This window comes from Maylandia zebra, linkage group LG7 (assembly GCF_041146795.1).
Source record: "Maylandia zebra isolate NMK-2024a linkage group LG7, Mzebra_GT3a, whole genome shotgun sequence".
Taxonomy (NCBI): Eukaryota; Metazoa; Chordata; class Actinopteri; order Cichliformes; family Cichlidae; genus Maylandia; species Maylandia zebra.
In genome coordinates, this window is record NC_135173.1 from 9,288,437 (window position 1) to 9,305,186 (window position 16,750).

At 39.7% G+C, this 16,750-nt stretch overlaps 1 protein-coding gene across 2 annotated transcripts; it reads left to right on the forward strand.

The window, feature by feature from the left end:
* The first annotated feature begins 1,746 nt into the window (after positions 1–1,746).
* On the forward strand, positions 1,747–16,684 carry cax2 (cation/H+ exchanger protein 2). Of its 2 annotated transcripts, none has more exons than XM_004553389.2 (20): positions 1,747–2,000; positions 4,649–4,801; positions 4,892–4,998; positions 5,091–5,205; positions 6,616–6,732; positions 6,810–6,871; positions 8,602–8,754; positions 8,966–9,157; positions 9,246–9,345; positions 9,424–9,565; positions 9,648–9,831; positions 10,130–10,229; positions 10,625–10,758; positions 10,851–10,882; positions 12,255–12,367; positions 12,490–12,635; positions 12,709–12,803; positions 12,882–12,960; positions 13,065–13,173; positions 15,357–16,684. In XM_004553389.2, the coding sequence occupies exons 1-20, from the start codon at positions 1,931–1,933 to the stop codon at positions 15,428–15,430; spliced, it is 2,277 nt and encodes a 758-aa protein (XP_004553446.2). In that variant the 5' UTR covers positions 1,747–1,930; the 3' UTR covers positions 15,431–16,684. The 2 variants fall into 2 exon arrangements, with proteins under 2 accessions (XP_004553446.2, XP_004553445.2); XM_004553388.2 differs by having other exon boundaries at positions 1,748–2,000; positions 12,255–12,400.
* Positions 16,685–16,750: the final 66 nt, after the last annotated feature.

A 16,750-nucleotide genomic window follows, 5' to 3' on the forward strand; every position in this document is an offset into this window, starting at 1 on the left:
TTTGATTGCACCGTCTCTCATTCACCAGTCAAATCAGTGTGCACTGCTTTACTCTGAGTCTGCCTGAGTGCGACCATTTCCTTCTGAAATGCAAAGGTCTCTAACTTTACACTACAATGTAAAGCTTGTTTATCAGTTGCGGCCATGTGGCCAAAATTCAAATTCATGATTCCTCTGATTAAGTTATAACACTAGTTAAACCTGCTGCAAATGATAACAGGTTTATCCAGTGGAGGAGACGAGGACTGACAGCACTGTGTCTGTTGGGGACACATTTAAAAAATTGCCTGATAGATACAAACTAGCTCGTCAGGATTTCTATTTCAGGACCTCCAACTTAAACATCACTTTGACAAGAATGTTAAAGGACGCATATTAAATATATCAGATAATACTGAGACATTCATTTAAGCATTTATTTCTGAAATGTATAAAAGCACAAGTGGATAATTATAGAGGATCATTATTAATTTGAGGGGCCGTTCAATAAATTATATGAAGACTAAATGTGAATTGGCAATTGCAGTCACCTCTATAATGGACATCTATAATAAATATCAAAACAACTACAACAGCCATATATGTGGAGTGATTTTCATTGAAAAATTGTGTAGGTTTTTTTTTTCCTAACTCCAAAAAACTAAAGTCTGGACAGCTCAGATGGTTTCTGGAGCTGTCTGATCCTTAAACTATTCTGGGACAGTGTGCAGTATAGTGAGGGAGTTTCTGTGCTACAGTTCTAAATTAATTTATTTAAAATTTATTTAGATATATTTATGGTAGCAAGAAAGAAGCTGATAATAAGGCACTGACTTTGCAAAGAACCTCCTGTCTGGATTTAGAATGTAACCATTTTAAAAGTGTGTTTGGTGCTTATAGTACGAAACCTCTGCTAAAACCTAAAAACAGGACAAACCGCTTCATGTCATAGCTACATGTGACCATATCGTGGAGCTATTTGCTGTGTTTCTGCTGGCCTACAGTCATTTTCAAGTCAAACGCACCACATAACTGTGCAGTTTTGTTGTTTAGAAAATCTACACTCTTTAACACATATATACAACTAAATTGGCCCAGTTTATTATTATTTTGTTTTTCAGATATAGCAACCGCGATCGTTTGTATGCCCACTGGATGTGGAGCATGAATAACCAAGAGAAATATATTGAGTGAAACTAAGCTGAAGGATGTGACCTTTTTAGTGAAAAAGAGCGATAAAAACAGAAAGAGAAACAGCTGTTTGTTGGTCCTTGGTATTAACGACCTGGGTTCTGATGCATTTCATAACATTTAGTAAGTTCAGTGCTGTCATTTATCTCGTTTTCTATTTACACCGAATTCTGTATTTTACCAAGATTCACAAACCTAAAATAGTCTCGTTGTATACCACACAAACCATGCGATATTTATGAAATACAATGTTTAATTCACTAATATGCCAGCATCATTATATAATTAATAAGAAGTGTTTGTTTCACGACTTGCACCGGACACCGGGAGTCCTTTCAAATGAATTAACTAAACTGGCAACACCTTCAGTACCAGCAACAGTTCAAGAAGGGTAAAAGACTCCATGCCACTCACACTTAGCCTTTTTAATAACAAAATGTAATTATTGTAAAGTTAAATAGCTGAAATAAAAACAAATATACGTATATTAAAAAAATATTTATTTATTTAGTCAGACGACTTTGTATTTTTATTTTTCAGTTAACAAAGGCTCGGCTGAGCTGAAGTGAACAGTTGTTGCGTTTTATTGTGGCTTTTCCCTTTAAGACGCCAGAGGCCTACATTTCCCATAATTCCACGCTCCATAACACTCATTAAATCAAGTGAGTCCACGCGACAGCGACAGCAGCATCCGAGGAGATGATCCGGTCAGGCTCCGGTAACACACTCAGCAAACGGTGAAGTGTTTTTACCGGCGGAGATGTCTCTGTCGTCCACGGGGAGCCCGGACACGACCAGCCGGAGGAGGAGGCCGGCTGAACACGCGCAAGGTGAGCGGCACGAGCTCATTATTTAGCGTCTTATAACTTTATTTGTTATGTGTCGCTAACAGCACCGTTATTACACTCCCCATTTTAACTGTCTCCGCTTTATTTCTGTCTGCGTAGGCTTTGTTTACACTGATATTTACAGGAGCTCATTATGGAGTTATTGCACGGTTGTGCTCTCAACTAATCAATGATAGCGCTCAACTAATTAACATATATTTCAGTTAATTTTTAGATTAATATAGACCTATAAATGTCATAAATAGTGCCCTCCTGTCCAGTGTCTTTATATGTACCTGACAAACGTTCCTGAAAGCCAAATATTACAACAGCCAATGTCCAGTTTTCACGCCATAGAGGCTTACACAAAGAAAAAGAAAAGATATTAATTCATTACTGCATATTTAAAGAATTCTTCCATTCTTACTCAAGCTTCTCTGTTACTTAAAGATAACAGCATTTTTAGTTACTTGTATTTGATTTCACAGGAACAAGGGTGATTTCTTTCTTAAAAGGCATTCTCAGTGTTCTCAAATACTCATGCACACTAAAGAACAAAATCACGATAGTGTATCGAGGTGATGCTGTGTGTGTGCACAGTCACTAACACCATCATATAACACTGCAGCTGCTGTATTTGCAGACACACTTAAGGAAGCCAACAAAAAAGCAGAACCAGGATAACAAAACAAGACTACCTAAAAGTGTGTGAGCCAATTTGAGCTGTTGAAAAAGGGAAGTCAGGACCGATGTGCCCACATTGCCTTTGATGCATCTGGTTTGTTATGTATCCATTCATTCATCAATCTTCTGTATCTTTCTGAATGGCTGCAGGCGCTTTCCTTGCTTTAATTGCTGTCACAAGTCTGGTTTCACTGTAACAAATCTAGCTACTTTAATCAGGTCAAGTTAAGATAGATAGAAAGCCTTTTATGCCCCTCAGGAGATCTATGTACACGTCTCATCATGTCATTGAATAATAATAATAATGAAAAATTTAAGAGATGAGGTGTTTTGTGTGCAGCTTTTGAAGGGACATAGAGGGAAGGCAAATCAGAATCTCCTCATCTACACTGACAGGTTTACAAAGCCCCTGTTTGTATGGCATGAGGGGGTCACTTAATGGTTCAGTTAGTAGGAAAATGATGACAGTCACATGATATTTCATTTGAATTCACCAGAATCACCAAGGTCAATATTTAAAGCAACAGATGAGGGGATATCTTGCAAAGAATTGTCTTCCAATCCTCCTGTACTCTGTGGTCCTGGAGGACGAGACAAGGGAAGTAGAACTAAATACAAAGCATATGAGGCAAGAGACCATCAAAATAAAACAAGAAGTAACTAACACTGAGAAAAAAGACAAACACATGGAGACAGGAGTGAAAGAACAGAATGGGGAACACAAAAGGCAAGTAACCTATTGCCAACAAAAGCTAAGCAAAGGACTCAAGGTGTAGAATAACCAACAGCTCATAAGAACAAGGGGCACATAAAGTCTAATCATTAAAAGACTAAAGAGCTCAAACATAAATCCCTTTTAAAAAGCAAAAAGAAATCATGAAACCACAAAAACCTCAAAACCTGGCGTTCACTGTGACACAGTGTATCTGATTCTATATGCACATCATACTTTTTGACCCAGATGCAATATGTGCAAGTGGGGAGCAAGATACTTAAAAACTGGCCTTCTCTGATTACTGTTTTAACCAGTGTGTGAATGTGTGTGTGAATGGGTGGATGACTGGATATGTAAAGCGCTTTGGGGTCCTTAGGGACTAGTAAAGCGCTATATAAATACAGGCCATTTACTTTGGAGAATCGATTGAGAGTCATGCTATTTTGATTTTTCTTCATGTGATGATTTTCTTGCTGAAGTCTTTTACAGAGTTGGGGTTACGGTGATTAGTGATTTTTGAAACAGTTTCCATGTGATGTCTTTATTTGTCTTATCAGTTCATAGGAGCGAGTGTTGGAATAGTTTGGCACAGCTTAACTGTTCGTGACATGCTGCGTTATTCTGCTTGAAACAGCCATCAGTGATGGGTGCTGAGGGGTCCTGAGTTTGTACTGAACCATTAATACACAGCAGGATGGATCCATAGTTTTCATGTTATTTACTCCAAATTCTAACTGTACCTGAATGTTCGCAAGAATTACAAATTGTAATTCTGCTTAGCTCAGATGTAACGAGTGGTTCTTTGAGATAATGTTGCCTTTCTGCATTCTCCTGTGATCTCTGGGCAGTGGATGTTTTTTTCAGACCATTCTCTATAAATCTGGAGATGGTTGTGGGTGAAAATCTGAAATACCATGAGTTGCTGAAATTGCTTTTTTCTCAGATTGCTCACTTCCAAATTCCAAATTGTTGTGATTCCGTGCTATAAAAATACAATTGAAATTAAATTGTCTGATTATTCTAAAAGTCATTGTAAATTCACTGCTGTGCCACAACAATATATTTGATTAAAACCTGATTGAACACAAAATGCTGCCTATTACCATATATTATGGGATGTCCTTTTCAGGCCCATGGACACCTGGCAAAAACAGCTCATGCTAAGTTCCAGTCTGGGTCTTTTTAAGGATGGCACTTGGTGTATGAATGCTGTCTTTGACATCTTTCAGTTTTTGTTTCTTTGGTGTTACAGATTCTTCAAGCGAGCATGATCCTCTGTTAGGTTACAGTAATGAACAGGCCCATGATCGACTGTGTGGCGCTCAGCACGCAGACTCCTCCACTTCATCTTCACAACACTCCTTATATTCTGCAACAAAATGCACTGCTGCATGTGCATGTGCATGTGAGTGTAGTTTACCAGTCTTTATATCCATATTCAGCTCTCCTGTTAAGAGATATTTGCAGCCATTTCTTGGTTATTTTCTCATTGTAGGTCCGAGCCATCATGCATGCGAAGACAGCTGGGAGGAAAGCCAAAATAAGAAAACCATCAGAGCCGAGAATGAAGTGGAAGCCAACAAACTGGTCAACAATTACAGAGTAAGAAACTGGAAGAGTTTTGCACAGGAAAAGAAAGTGAGCCGAGTTGAGGACACTGGAGTAATTGCTGTCTGTGTGTGCGTTTTTATCAGTTTGGGTTTAGAAAGTGGAAGAGCCACGTGACGGAGCGGCCGTTTGAAGGCCGGTCAGATGTTGTGAAAGAACTATACTCTGAGCTGAATGTCATAAAACCGCATTCAGGTCCAGGTATGTTTTGTTAATGTTTTTGTTTTATGTAAAGTTTGTGTTGATGCATGATATCAGTCTGTTAAATCTCGTGCATTATTTGTCATGTTCATTGAAGTTGAGCACAAAGATAATTGCTGAGAAACACTACAGCTAAATTACTGTAATGAAAGGGTAAATGTATTTAAAAAATGTATTTAAAAACTAAAATGTTTTCTTGTCCCTACGTCTCGGTTTAGAATAAGAGAAATAATAATAGTGATAGATTTGAAAGTTTGATGTCATAAATCGGCTGTGTGCAGGCAGGAGAGGACCCAAACGCAGACTCAACTGAGGCGAAACGTGAACTCAAAATGCAGCTTTATTGCAGAGAATTTAAAAAAGTGATAGAAAACTATACTGGGAACATAACTAGGAACACAGTGAAACACACGCAACTATGAGGGAGATCACGACACAGAACTGAGGGAGACGCTGACATAAATACACAGAAGGAAAACGAGGGAAGTGAGAACGCACGGGGAACACAACTAGACAAGAAAACATGGGACCTTCACAATAAAATACGAATCGAAGGAACATGACGCAAGAGTGGAGGAGAGGGAGCGAAGAAACATGAGGTAGAGAGAGGAGACATAACGAGCTGGGGAAACATAGAATAAACATGATGGAATAAAACACAAGGAGGGGAAACAAGGCACAAGCAACCACACAAAGACACAGAGGGAGACACAGAGGGCAAAAGCACGAAAATAAACGAAATAAACGAAAGCTAAACAGAATAACCAAGGTACTATAGAATAAACCCTTAACAAAGTGGACTTAAACATAATACAAAATGAGAAAAACACAAGAAACCTCAAAATGCTGGGTCAAATGACCCAGGATCATGACATTTGATCAAAGATTCAAGTCAGATTTAATATTGTAAAATAGCATCATTCTCCTTGGAAAAAGTGAGGAGTGAGTCAGAGGGAGTAAGACAGTTGTTACCATTTAACCAATTTACACACATTTTTTGTGCCTCGTTTTAGTTTTTAGTTGAGAAAATCTTTTATGAATGTTACTTTAAAAAAACCTTTGAAACCATCTTTGATATGAATTAGTTGTAGAAGATAAAACTGGCTGTCAAGTTCTTTTGAACACATTACATGTAACAACAATGAAGAAACTGATAAGACTTACAAATCCTTACCTGAACTAAATCTGATGACAATAGAATTTTTTGTTATTATATTTTGAGGCTTTAGTAACATTGTTAATAAAAAAGTGTCTGATAATAATAATCTGGAAGTGAAATCTGTCTATTTATTCTGTTCTTTTTTGCATTAATTAATGAAATTTAAGTTAAATTATATTCATAAATCCTAAAAGCGTAAAGATATTTCTGCTGAAACACTTCTTTCATTCTCTGTGTCCTTCTGCTGTCAGGTCATTTCATCACATGTGGAAACCTAGCCTACGTGCTCCTGTTTGGTTGGTGGGTTTCTCTGGCATATTTCCTGGTTGGCACACTGATGTTCATCACTGTTACTGGGGTACCGTATGGTAGGTGAGGTAATAGATAATGATAATAATTGATCATCTGCAATTCCCTTTGTTCTTCACTCTGTTTCTGTCTTCAGGTAAACTGTGCTGGAAGCTGTGCTGCTACTTCCTGTGGCCGTTTGGCAACCCAATCCACGAGGTGCTGTTTGGGTTGAGTTAATATTCCTGCTGTTGTCTGTGGTTCTTTTCATTTAGCCGGCATCAGACTGATTCACAGTAAATCCGGTAGTTTCTTCATTGACTCGTGGTCATTAAAGCAGAAGTCGTGTTTTTCTGAATGATGTCACAAGTCTGCAACAGTGCATTTGCAACAACTTGTTATGGCGACACGTTCAGGGTGCAAGGGCGACTTTGAACACCCTCAGTGAGTTCCCTCAGTGTGTCCCTAACGCCTCCTTCCTCTGACTTGTTATTCTGTTTTATGTCCCTGTCCTCCATTGCTTCTTTGTATCTTTGTCTCCGTGTTTAGTTTTTGTTTTGGTACTTCCTGTTTGAAGGTTTGTTTTCTGTTGTTTATGGATTAGTTTTACTCCTGGTCTAGACGTTTTCACAGCTCAAACTACATATCTCTCAGACTTATACTTTGATTTATCCCTTTGATTAAGAATAAAGTTACTATTAGCAAAATAAGAGTTTCAATTATCACTCCAAAAATGAAAGTGAAGATTGTGAAAAGACTGGATTTTAACCCTTTTCACCCTCTCTCAGATGTAATGAGAGGTAAACCAGGAAACTTCAATCTCTCTCTGTCCCACTTTTCTCGACAGTCCCCTTAATTTTCCTGATAATCTTCACTTGTATGGGATTGTGCTTGTTATCCTCCTGTTCGTTATTCCTTAATCCCCTCTCTCTCTCCTTCTCTTAGTCTGTGTCACAGCATCTGTATTTGTTCCCCATACACAGAGAGGTGTACTGTGAAGTGAGATTAATGGCTCAACGAGCTTAAAGTCAAAGTTTTCTGTGTCATGAAACTGTCTTTATATATTACCTGCTTAAATCAGCATGGTAGCGTATGCCTAACACATAACCTGGGCCCTATACTACGAATTCATTCAGCATTCCCAGGGTATCTTTCTGTTATCTGGATTTACTTACCCTAAAATTGGAAATCAGGATAAACAGTCACATGAAGCTGGTCATCAGTTTGTTACGTTAACCCAGGCTTTCTCCTGCGCATTCACATAAAAGGGTGTTGGCAGCATCTGACCAATCAAAAAGAGGGTGTTTTAAGGGTCATTTGACTCTTCTCTCCTCCACAGAAAATGATCCCTATGACATCTATTTTGAAATATTATCAAATGGTGACTAAAAAACTATGAACAACGTAGAATATCTAATAGTAAAACTGAAAAAAAAGAACAAGAGATGATGCTTAATTGTTAATCTGGTGATTTAATGCACAGCATGGAAAAATAAGCTTTTTAATTGCAGTTAATTGGTCAGTAGGCAGTAATTTTATGCCATGTTTCCACTGACTCTTTCATTTACAGCATGTTTTAAGTCAGGCTTGGCCAACTCCAGGCCTCGAGGGCCAGTGTCCTGCAGGTTTTAGATCTTACCCTGGGTCAACACACCTGAATCAAATGATTAGTTTATTACCAGGCCTCTGGAGAACTTCAAGACATGTTGAGGAGATAATAGCCATTGAAATCAGCAGTGATGGATCAAGGACACATCTAAAACCTGCAGGACACCGGCCCTTGAGGCCTGGGTTTGGACACCACTGTTTTAAGTACATTGTAGAATCTTTGCTGCAGGAATACCTTAAATGTGTGCATGTTGTTAAGTTGTACCTTAATAAAACCACTGAATAGACCTGAAGCATGAAGCATGATTGTAAAAGACATCTTTTTGGTTGTGTTCCTCCAGATGGGAAATACACTGAGGCGATGCTGTGAGCGCGCACCAGACTGTGAATGCAGTATGGAGGCGGAAGAAGATAACTCACCATTTCTGCTGCCATCACCCACAGAGGTGCCAGTCCCAGAGATGCCAGACCGACCTCTGCGCACTCCTTACTGGGTAAATGTTCACACTTAAAAACATATATATAGATACCGGAAATTCACAAGTAAGACTTTGGCATTTAGTGCAGAGGGTGTTGCTTGCTGTAATTTTCAGTACTGGGTTATAGAAGTAAAACTGACCTAGCACTGAATACATTGCATGTTTAGCAGATTTTTTGCTGCAAGTGTAACATATCGTTATACAATGTGCCCTTCTTGTTGTACAGCGTCGTTTTGCCACCTATGTGTGGCTGCTGCTGGGATATCCTCCTCTGGTGGTCGTTCACTCTCTGGCGTGCTTCATCTCCTGGATCCTGGTCTTCACCATTCCAGTTTTCAAGATGAACGCACGAACTCTGGGCGTCATCCTCCTGCTGCCTCCTGAGGATGTGTCTATCTCTGCTGGCTCACAGAGGAAGGTACAGGTGACACGTAGTGTTTATTGGTCACTGCATAGTCCTGGGGAGTTCCTAATGCACCATTTTCTTTGGTTTTCTTCACTTTTAGCATCAGGGCTATGAGACCAGAGCGCTACTGTGTTGCTACCACGCTGCCAACTGGTACTACTACAAGTACACGATTGATGGGATTAATGTGTTTGCTGCCAGTATCCTTTTACACATAAAATGTGTGTGTTTCCTTCTGTGATATAAAGACCTGTTATTATCCTTGACTCCTGTCTCAGACCTCCTCCCTCTAGTGATAGTTGCCCTGGTAACTGGATATATTGACAGAGAAAACAAGTACGCCAGCTCCGATGTCAAATTCACCATAGCAATTGGCTCCATCATACCTCTGTCATATTACATTGGCATGGGAATTGCCAGGTAAGTATTTTTCATTAACCATTAACACCTCGAGAAGCAGAACAGAGTCTCTGATTTTTATATTTCGTTTTTGCATTTGCAGCATTTCAGCTCAGAGTAACTTTGCTGTGGGCGCTGTGGTCAACGCCACCTTTGGTTCCATCACAGAACTGACCTTTTACATCACAGCCCTGCTCAGAGGTCACCAGAAAGCTAACACCTGTCTGGAGGAGGTTGTTAAGGCTGCGCTGACTGGGACACTGCTTGGATGTATCCTCTTTATTCCTGTGAGTCAAGCTTCATCTTGTTTAGCTTGCTTAGCTTAGGTTTGTTAGTTGGTTAGTTAGTAGGTAAGACTTACCTACAGCCTTTTGGCACTGCACTGCTGTGCACAACAACATGAATGGCTAATATGTTGGAAAGTCTACCTGTACAAAAAAAGAAAAAATGCTAGTACGTCAGTTTTTAAGTAACACAGTTAGTGCCAGCACCAGTATACTTTATATATATTTTCAAGGCGTAGGTTTGAGAAATGTGTTAAATAAGCATGTATGAGTGAGACGTCATGTTTTGTTTGCTTTTCAGGGCATTTGCATGATAATTGGAGGTCTCCGTCACAGTGAGCAAAGGTTCAACAGCCGTTCTGCCGGAGTGAGCTGCGCGCTGCTTTTCATCTCTATAGGAGGCACGTATTTGAAAATCAGCACACGCAGAAGGCTGCAGAAGCAGTTCAGACTGCCACATGAAAATATGTGAATAGCATGTATGTGCCACAATCAGAAAACAAATGTTTATGCCTGCGATAGTTTTATTTCATTGTTTTTGTTAGTAAGTAACACCCGCAGCAGATGTCGGCCATTATAATCTCTGGATATTAAATAATCAAATGCAAATACCATCGAACTGGTGCCCTTAAAACACCGAATACAAGCTAAGTCTAAGAGGATTGTCTTCATGAATCAAGTCAGCTGAAAGCAGCACGAACAGTTTGTTTTTATTCTCCCCAGAAACATCTTATAGTTTAAAAACATTACAAACAGTGTTAAACACTCACTTCCCTCCTCTGAATGTTATTGGCAGGTGTGTTCGCACCCACGCTCTTCTCTAAGGCTTATGGGAACTTGGTGTGTGACTCCTGTACCAACTCTACCGGGGCAAACAGCACAAGCAACAGCAGCGGGCCGTTTGTCTGCCACAACTGCCACTATGACCTGGTAGGTATCATTAGCCAGGAGGACACCCTGTCCGTATGCACTGTACTGCACATGTACAATGTTTTTATTGTTGTTGTTGTTGTTTTCAACAGAGCAATGGTACACTGTTTCACAACCATGTCCAGTAAGTTATTTTTCAAATTTATCTACTAATAAAAATTTGTTTTAGAACTGCACAGTTAATTTTCAAGAACTTGCTTGGACCCCCTTTTTCCTTCAGTTCAATAGGGAGAAATCATTTGTAAGAACTGAAAAAGATTTTTGAGATACAGAATTAATTTAAGCCATTTGGCAATTAGACTCCGATGTCCCATCATAGCAGAACAAAGCCCAGCAGTGAGGAATTATGAGAGGACACCTGGAGGATAGGTGAAGATGAAGATGAAGGCTTAGATATTGAGCTGGATATGGTGAGGAAGTGGCCTGTAGGAATGAGACCCAAAAAAACAGAATGACAAAAAAGGATGCAGGCTGGAGAAGGCGAGCAGCAAAATGATTGGACTAAAGCAATGACGTCTGCTTTGAGCGCAGGGAAAATGGAAGCGATGTAAAGAAAGGTTAGCAGCTGAAACACCCGAATGTTGTTGCAGAAATTGAGACTCATTGGACCATGGGAACAACCATAGTGTTGCTAATTACATATTTGAATTAATAAGCAATTAAACGGGTGTACCTATCAAAGTGGCCGGTGAGGTGTTCTAAGCGGATTCTCCAATTTAACGCACCAACTTAACTTTTTATTAAAGTGATCATTGTTGGGTGGTGCAGTGGTGAGCACCGTTACATCACAACAAGAAAGCTCCTGGTTCGGACCTGCTGGCCAGCTGCGGGGCTTCTGAGCATCATCCCTGTGTCTGTGTCTCACAGTTCAAAGACATGCATGTTAGTCCGAGTGGTTATTCTGAATTGGCAAAGGTGTGGACGGTGTCTGTCTCTCTTTCCCAATGTTACTGGGATTGGCTCCAGCAGTTAAAAGTATAGATGGATATAATTGGGAATTACTTTGACATTGTAATTTGAAAGTGACTATCTGATGTTGCTAAATCTAAATATTCCCTAAATTACTTTTAGGGCTTTTCTCTTTTCCTAGCCATCCATTTTCTTTACCTCTATCCCAGCAGATCCAAGATTAGAGGCAGGGTTCACCATGGATAGGTGCCCACTCTGTCAAGGGACCTAAACCGCAAAACCGTTCAGGCTCCCATCTAAACCTAAAGTCAAATTAGAATAAACAGTTCACCTCTGCAGGACGCGAGGAGAACACGCAATCTCCACACAGACAGTCCTGACCCCACCAGGAGATTCAAACCATGGACCCTTCCACTGTGAGGTAGCAAAGCTAACTGCTGCACCAGTCTAATGAAACAAATCTTCCTGGAGAGGAGTAATTCAATCTGAAGCTGTAGAAACTGTGTCTAAAAACCACACATTAAGGCCTCATTCATCATCATTTTGCTGCACTTGCTGCTCATTAATTGTGCAATGTTTGTTTTTAGGCCTTTGGTGTACACCGTGTGTGCCCTCCTGCCCGTTGCCTACATCATCGGTCTGCTCTTCACTCTGAAGACGCACTCCCACATTTACAACATCCACGTAGGAGAAGTACAGGGTATGAATCACTCTAACGAGTCACACTTAACAGGTCAGCCAAAAATTTCATGTTACATTTTGCTATTTTAGAGAAAAGTGAGCTGTGTTTGATGCTTACTTACAATACTATAATCTCACCAGTGAGTGGCCACCACGGGACGGTGGTCCACTGGTCACGCTGGAGGTCTCTGGTCATCCTCATCTTGGCTACGGTGCTCACGTCTGCTTGTGCCGATCTTGCCACCGAGCACATTCAGCCCATACTAAGCCAACCAAACATCTCTCAGGTAAGTACACGGATCTGAGCACGCTCAGGCTGTTTGTATGTTATAGCTTTAATGTTTTCTTCTCTCCCGGCAGTATTTCATCGGGGTGACCGTTCTGGCTATGGTTCCTGAGATTCCCGAGATTGTTAACGGGATCCAGTTTGCACTCCAGAACAACATCAGTCTCAGGTACATCCCGTCTCATCAATAAGCTACAGGAACAGTTTGAAGAGCATCATTTGTATCTACTTTTCTTTTTTATTCCAGCCTCGAGGTGGGAAGCTGTATCGCTGTGCAGGTCTGCATGCTACAAATACCAATACTGGTCCTATTTAATGCTTTCTATGTAAGCCTTCATTTTAATCCTTCATTTATTCATATATAAATACAAGTCATTCTGCTGCTTTACAGTGTTTTATAATAGACACAATCTATCTCTGCCTTTCCCAGGATGTGGGATTTGTGTTGATTTTCAGTGACCAGCACCTGTGGGCCAGCATCTTCAGTGTGATCTTGGTCAACTACATCTTCATGGATGGCAAGTGTGATTATTTTCAGGGTAAGTTAAAGTTAGTAAGTTTAAAAGATTTTGGAGCTGAAATTGTGGATAGCTGGCTCTTGTATCATATACAGTGGGATGCAAAAGTTTAGGCAACCTTGTTAATAGTCATTATTTTCCTGTATAAATCTTTGGTTGTTACAATAAAAAATGTCAGTTAAATATAACATATAGGAGACACACACAGTGATATTTCAGAAGTGAAATGAGGTTTATTGGATTGTGTGCAATAATTGTTCAAACAAAATCAGGCAGGCGCATAAATTTGAGCACCACAAAAAAAGAAATGAAATCAATATTTAGTAGATCCTCCTTTTGGAGAAATTACAGCCTCTAAACGCTTCCTGTAGATTCCAATGAGAGTCTGGATTGTGGTTGAAGGTATTTCGGACCATTCCTCTTTACAAAACATCTCTAGTTCATTCAGGTTTGATGGTTTCCGAGCATGGACAGCTCTCTTTAACTCACACCACAGATTTTCAATAATATTCAGGTCTGGGGACTGAGATGGCTACTACAGAACGTTGTACTTGTTCCTCTGCATGAATGCCTTAGTGGATTTTGAGGAGTGTTTCAGGTCGTTGTCTTGTTGAAAGATCCAGCCCCGGCGCAGCTTCAGCTTTGTCACTGATTCCTGGACATTGCTCTCCAGAATCTGCTGATACTGAGTGGAATCCATGTTCCTCCATGCATAACGCCCCTTGTTATGCACAAATAACTCAATTTTAGTTTCATCAGTCCACAGCACCTTATTCCAGAATGAAGCTGGCTTGTCCAAATGTGCTTTAGCATACCTCAAGCGGCTCTGTTTGTGCTGTGGGCAGAGAAACGGCTTCTTCTGCATCACTCTCGCATACAGTATCTCCTTGTGTAAAGTGCGCCGAATAGTTGAACGATGCACAGTGACTCCATCTGCTGCAAAATGATGTTGTAGCTCTTTGGTGCTGGTCTGTGGGTTGACTCTGACTGTTCTCACCATTCGTCGCTTCGGTCTATCCGAGATTTTTCTTGGTCTGCCACTTCGAGCCTTAACTTCAACTGAGCCTGTGGTCTTCCATTTTCTCAATATGTTCCTAACTGTGAAACAGACGGCTTAAATCTCTGAGACATCTTTCTGTATCCTTCCCCTAAACCATGATGGTGAACAATCTTTCTCTTCAGGTCATTTCAGAGTTGTTTTGAGACCCCATGTTGCTACTCTTCAGAGAAAATTAAAAGAGGAGGGAAACTTACAATTGACCCCCTTAAATACTGTTTCTCATTATTAGATTCACCTTTGTATGTAGGTCAGGGGACACTGAGCTTACCAAGCCAATTTGAGTTCCAATAATTAGTTCTAAAGGTTTTGGAATCAATAAAATGACAACAGTGGCCAAATTTATGCACCTGCCGGATTTTGTTTAAACAATTATTGCACACTTTCTGCAAATCCAATAAACTTCATTTCACTTCTCAAATATCACTGTGTGTCTCTCCTACATGATATATTTAACTGACATTTTTTATTGTAACAACCAACGATTTATACAGGAAAATAAAGACTGTTAATGAGGTTGCCCAAACTTTTGCATCCCACTGTATGTGCATTTAAGAAACAGAATTTTTACAATGTGCTCCCCCTTTGTGAAATACATCACATAAGACTATAAAAGGGGTCCATGCACTGTATTTTTGCATTACTAATGGGTGTTTTGAAATCTAAAACTTTAACCAAAAACAAAAAAACCAGAGTGAGCTGTTTTTCCCCTGAAGGGCGGGAGCATGTAAAAATGTGTAAAATGTAAAAATAAAAACTTTATACTGCCCAGTTTTTTTATGGATGGTCTTAAAACTTCAAAACAATATACTAGGCCTTGGGGGACAGGAGTACCCTAGTTGGCTAAGCTTTTGACCTTGAAAGTTGATCATTGCCAAAAAAATTTAAAGTAACCACATCAAGTCATGAAATTCGATACGACTCCCTACAAAATCCCTACAATAACGGAACAACAGGCTGACATTAGCATATTGTAATAAAAACATCATGGATATAGCCCTTGCCCTTTGGAAGGAGTTTTGCTCTCTAGTTGCTCTTGTTTACTCCTTAGGCATATCTGGGATCTGATACTAATGGCAGCTGAAAGACCTGAATCTTATTTTAGGGTGTTTTGATCCAGTGTGGTTTGGTGTTTTTTTTCTCCCAGGTACAGCTCTGGTGGTCGTCTACCTCATCCTCCTGGCTCAGTACTACTTTGCTCCATCTCCAGCCGGCTGTTGAACGTTGGATGGGGATTTTTTGCACAAATTGCCGATTTTTTTTTTGGCAGGTTCTTATCTTGTCAAATTATGCATAAATGTCGATGGGGGAAATCCCAAATGGAACCTTTAATTTTTTTAATCTATTTTATTTCTTTTATTGTAATCATACTTGAGACAAAACTAAAAATTGTAAGCTCAGGATGGTACTTTTGTGACTAGTGCTGTTAAAAAAAAAAAGTATATTTTATAAACTGACATAATTAACAGCAATGAGAGATCAACTATTTTTACTGTACAACAGGAGTTTCTGCACTGATCATACTTTAAAGCAACAATTGTGATGAAGTCTGTATATTTTAACTGCAGTAAAATGTGTGTGTGATGTGACATTTTTAAATGAGTCGTGTGAATTATGTTAGAAAGTTTACCCTCTTTTACATCACACAGTGCTTAACAGATTTTATGATTCAAACACAGCCTCAGATGAACGACAACAGCATGAGATATTACACAGTGTCATTATTTAACCAAAGCTACGCCAAAACAGAAGCAGTGTGTGAACAACTACCACACACCCCGTTTGTTCATGCACAGCTCTCAGTCCCGGGACAGGATTTCAGTTGGATGCAAGTCTGGAGTTTGAAATGTCATTGCTACACTTCAATTTGCTGCTGTGCTTCAGATCATTTTGTTGCATTACCCAATTTGGCCACGACTCATCAGTTAGATGGCCTTGTATTCGACTCTAAAATACTTTAATATTCAGAGTTCATGGTCGACTCAATGACTGCACGTGTCCCAAGTCCTGTGGCTGTCAAACCACCATCCCTTGGAGACCCCTTTGTGACTGAGTTTTATTGTACAGCACTTTAGTCAACCTGTGTTGTTTTTAAAATATGCTTATAAATAAAACAGACTTACCAAAAGGAGTTCTTCCTTCCCACCATCAAGTACATTTGATTAGCAGCATCTGGCTTGTACTTAGCCTCTTATAGAGGCAGTAAGATGGTACCTAGCTTTTCAACAAACTGCTTCTACATTTTTTTTATTTTATTTTTTTTATTTGTTTTTTTTGTTAAATAAATGACTGTATTATTCTGCCGTTTGTTCATTTTAGGTTGTATTACCCAATTGTAATGTTTCAAATGATATTTTAAGGTACACACTGATATGCAACACCTTAGACCTGAACGCTCGTGTACTGAATTTTTCAAAAGACTAACTGGAAACCAGGCATGGCAGGCTGTGCCAGCAAAGATTTGTTCTCTATGAACAGGCTAGGGGGGGGGGGGGGGGGGAAAAAAAAAAAAAAAAAAAAAAAAAGTGAGTCAATACAATG

Coding starts and splice junctions, on each gene's coding strand:
- cax2 (XM_004553388.2), top strand. CDS start 1,931: ATGTCTCTGTCGTCCACGGGGAGCCCGGACACGACCAGCCGGAGGAGG. Junction 8,755..8,965: donor CTCTGCGCACTCCTTACTGG/GTAAATGTTCAC, acceptor CTTGTTGTACAG/CGTCGTTTTGCCACCTATGT. Junction 9,158..9,245: donor CTGCTGGCTCACAGAGGAAG/GTACAGGTGACA, acceptor CTTCACTTTTAG/CATCAGGGCTATGAGACCAG.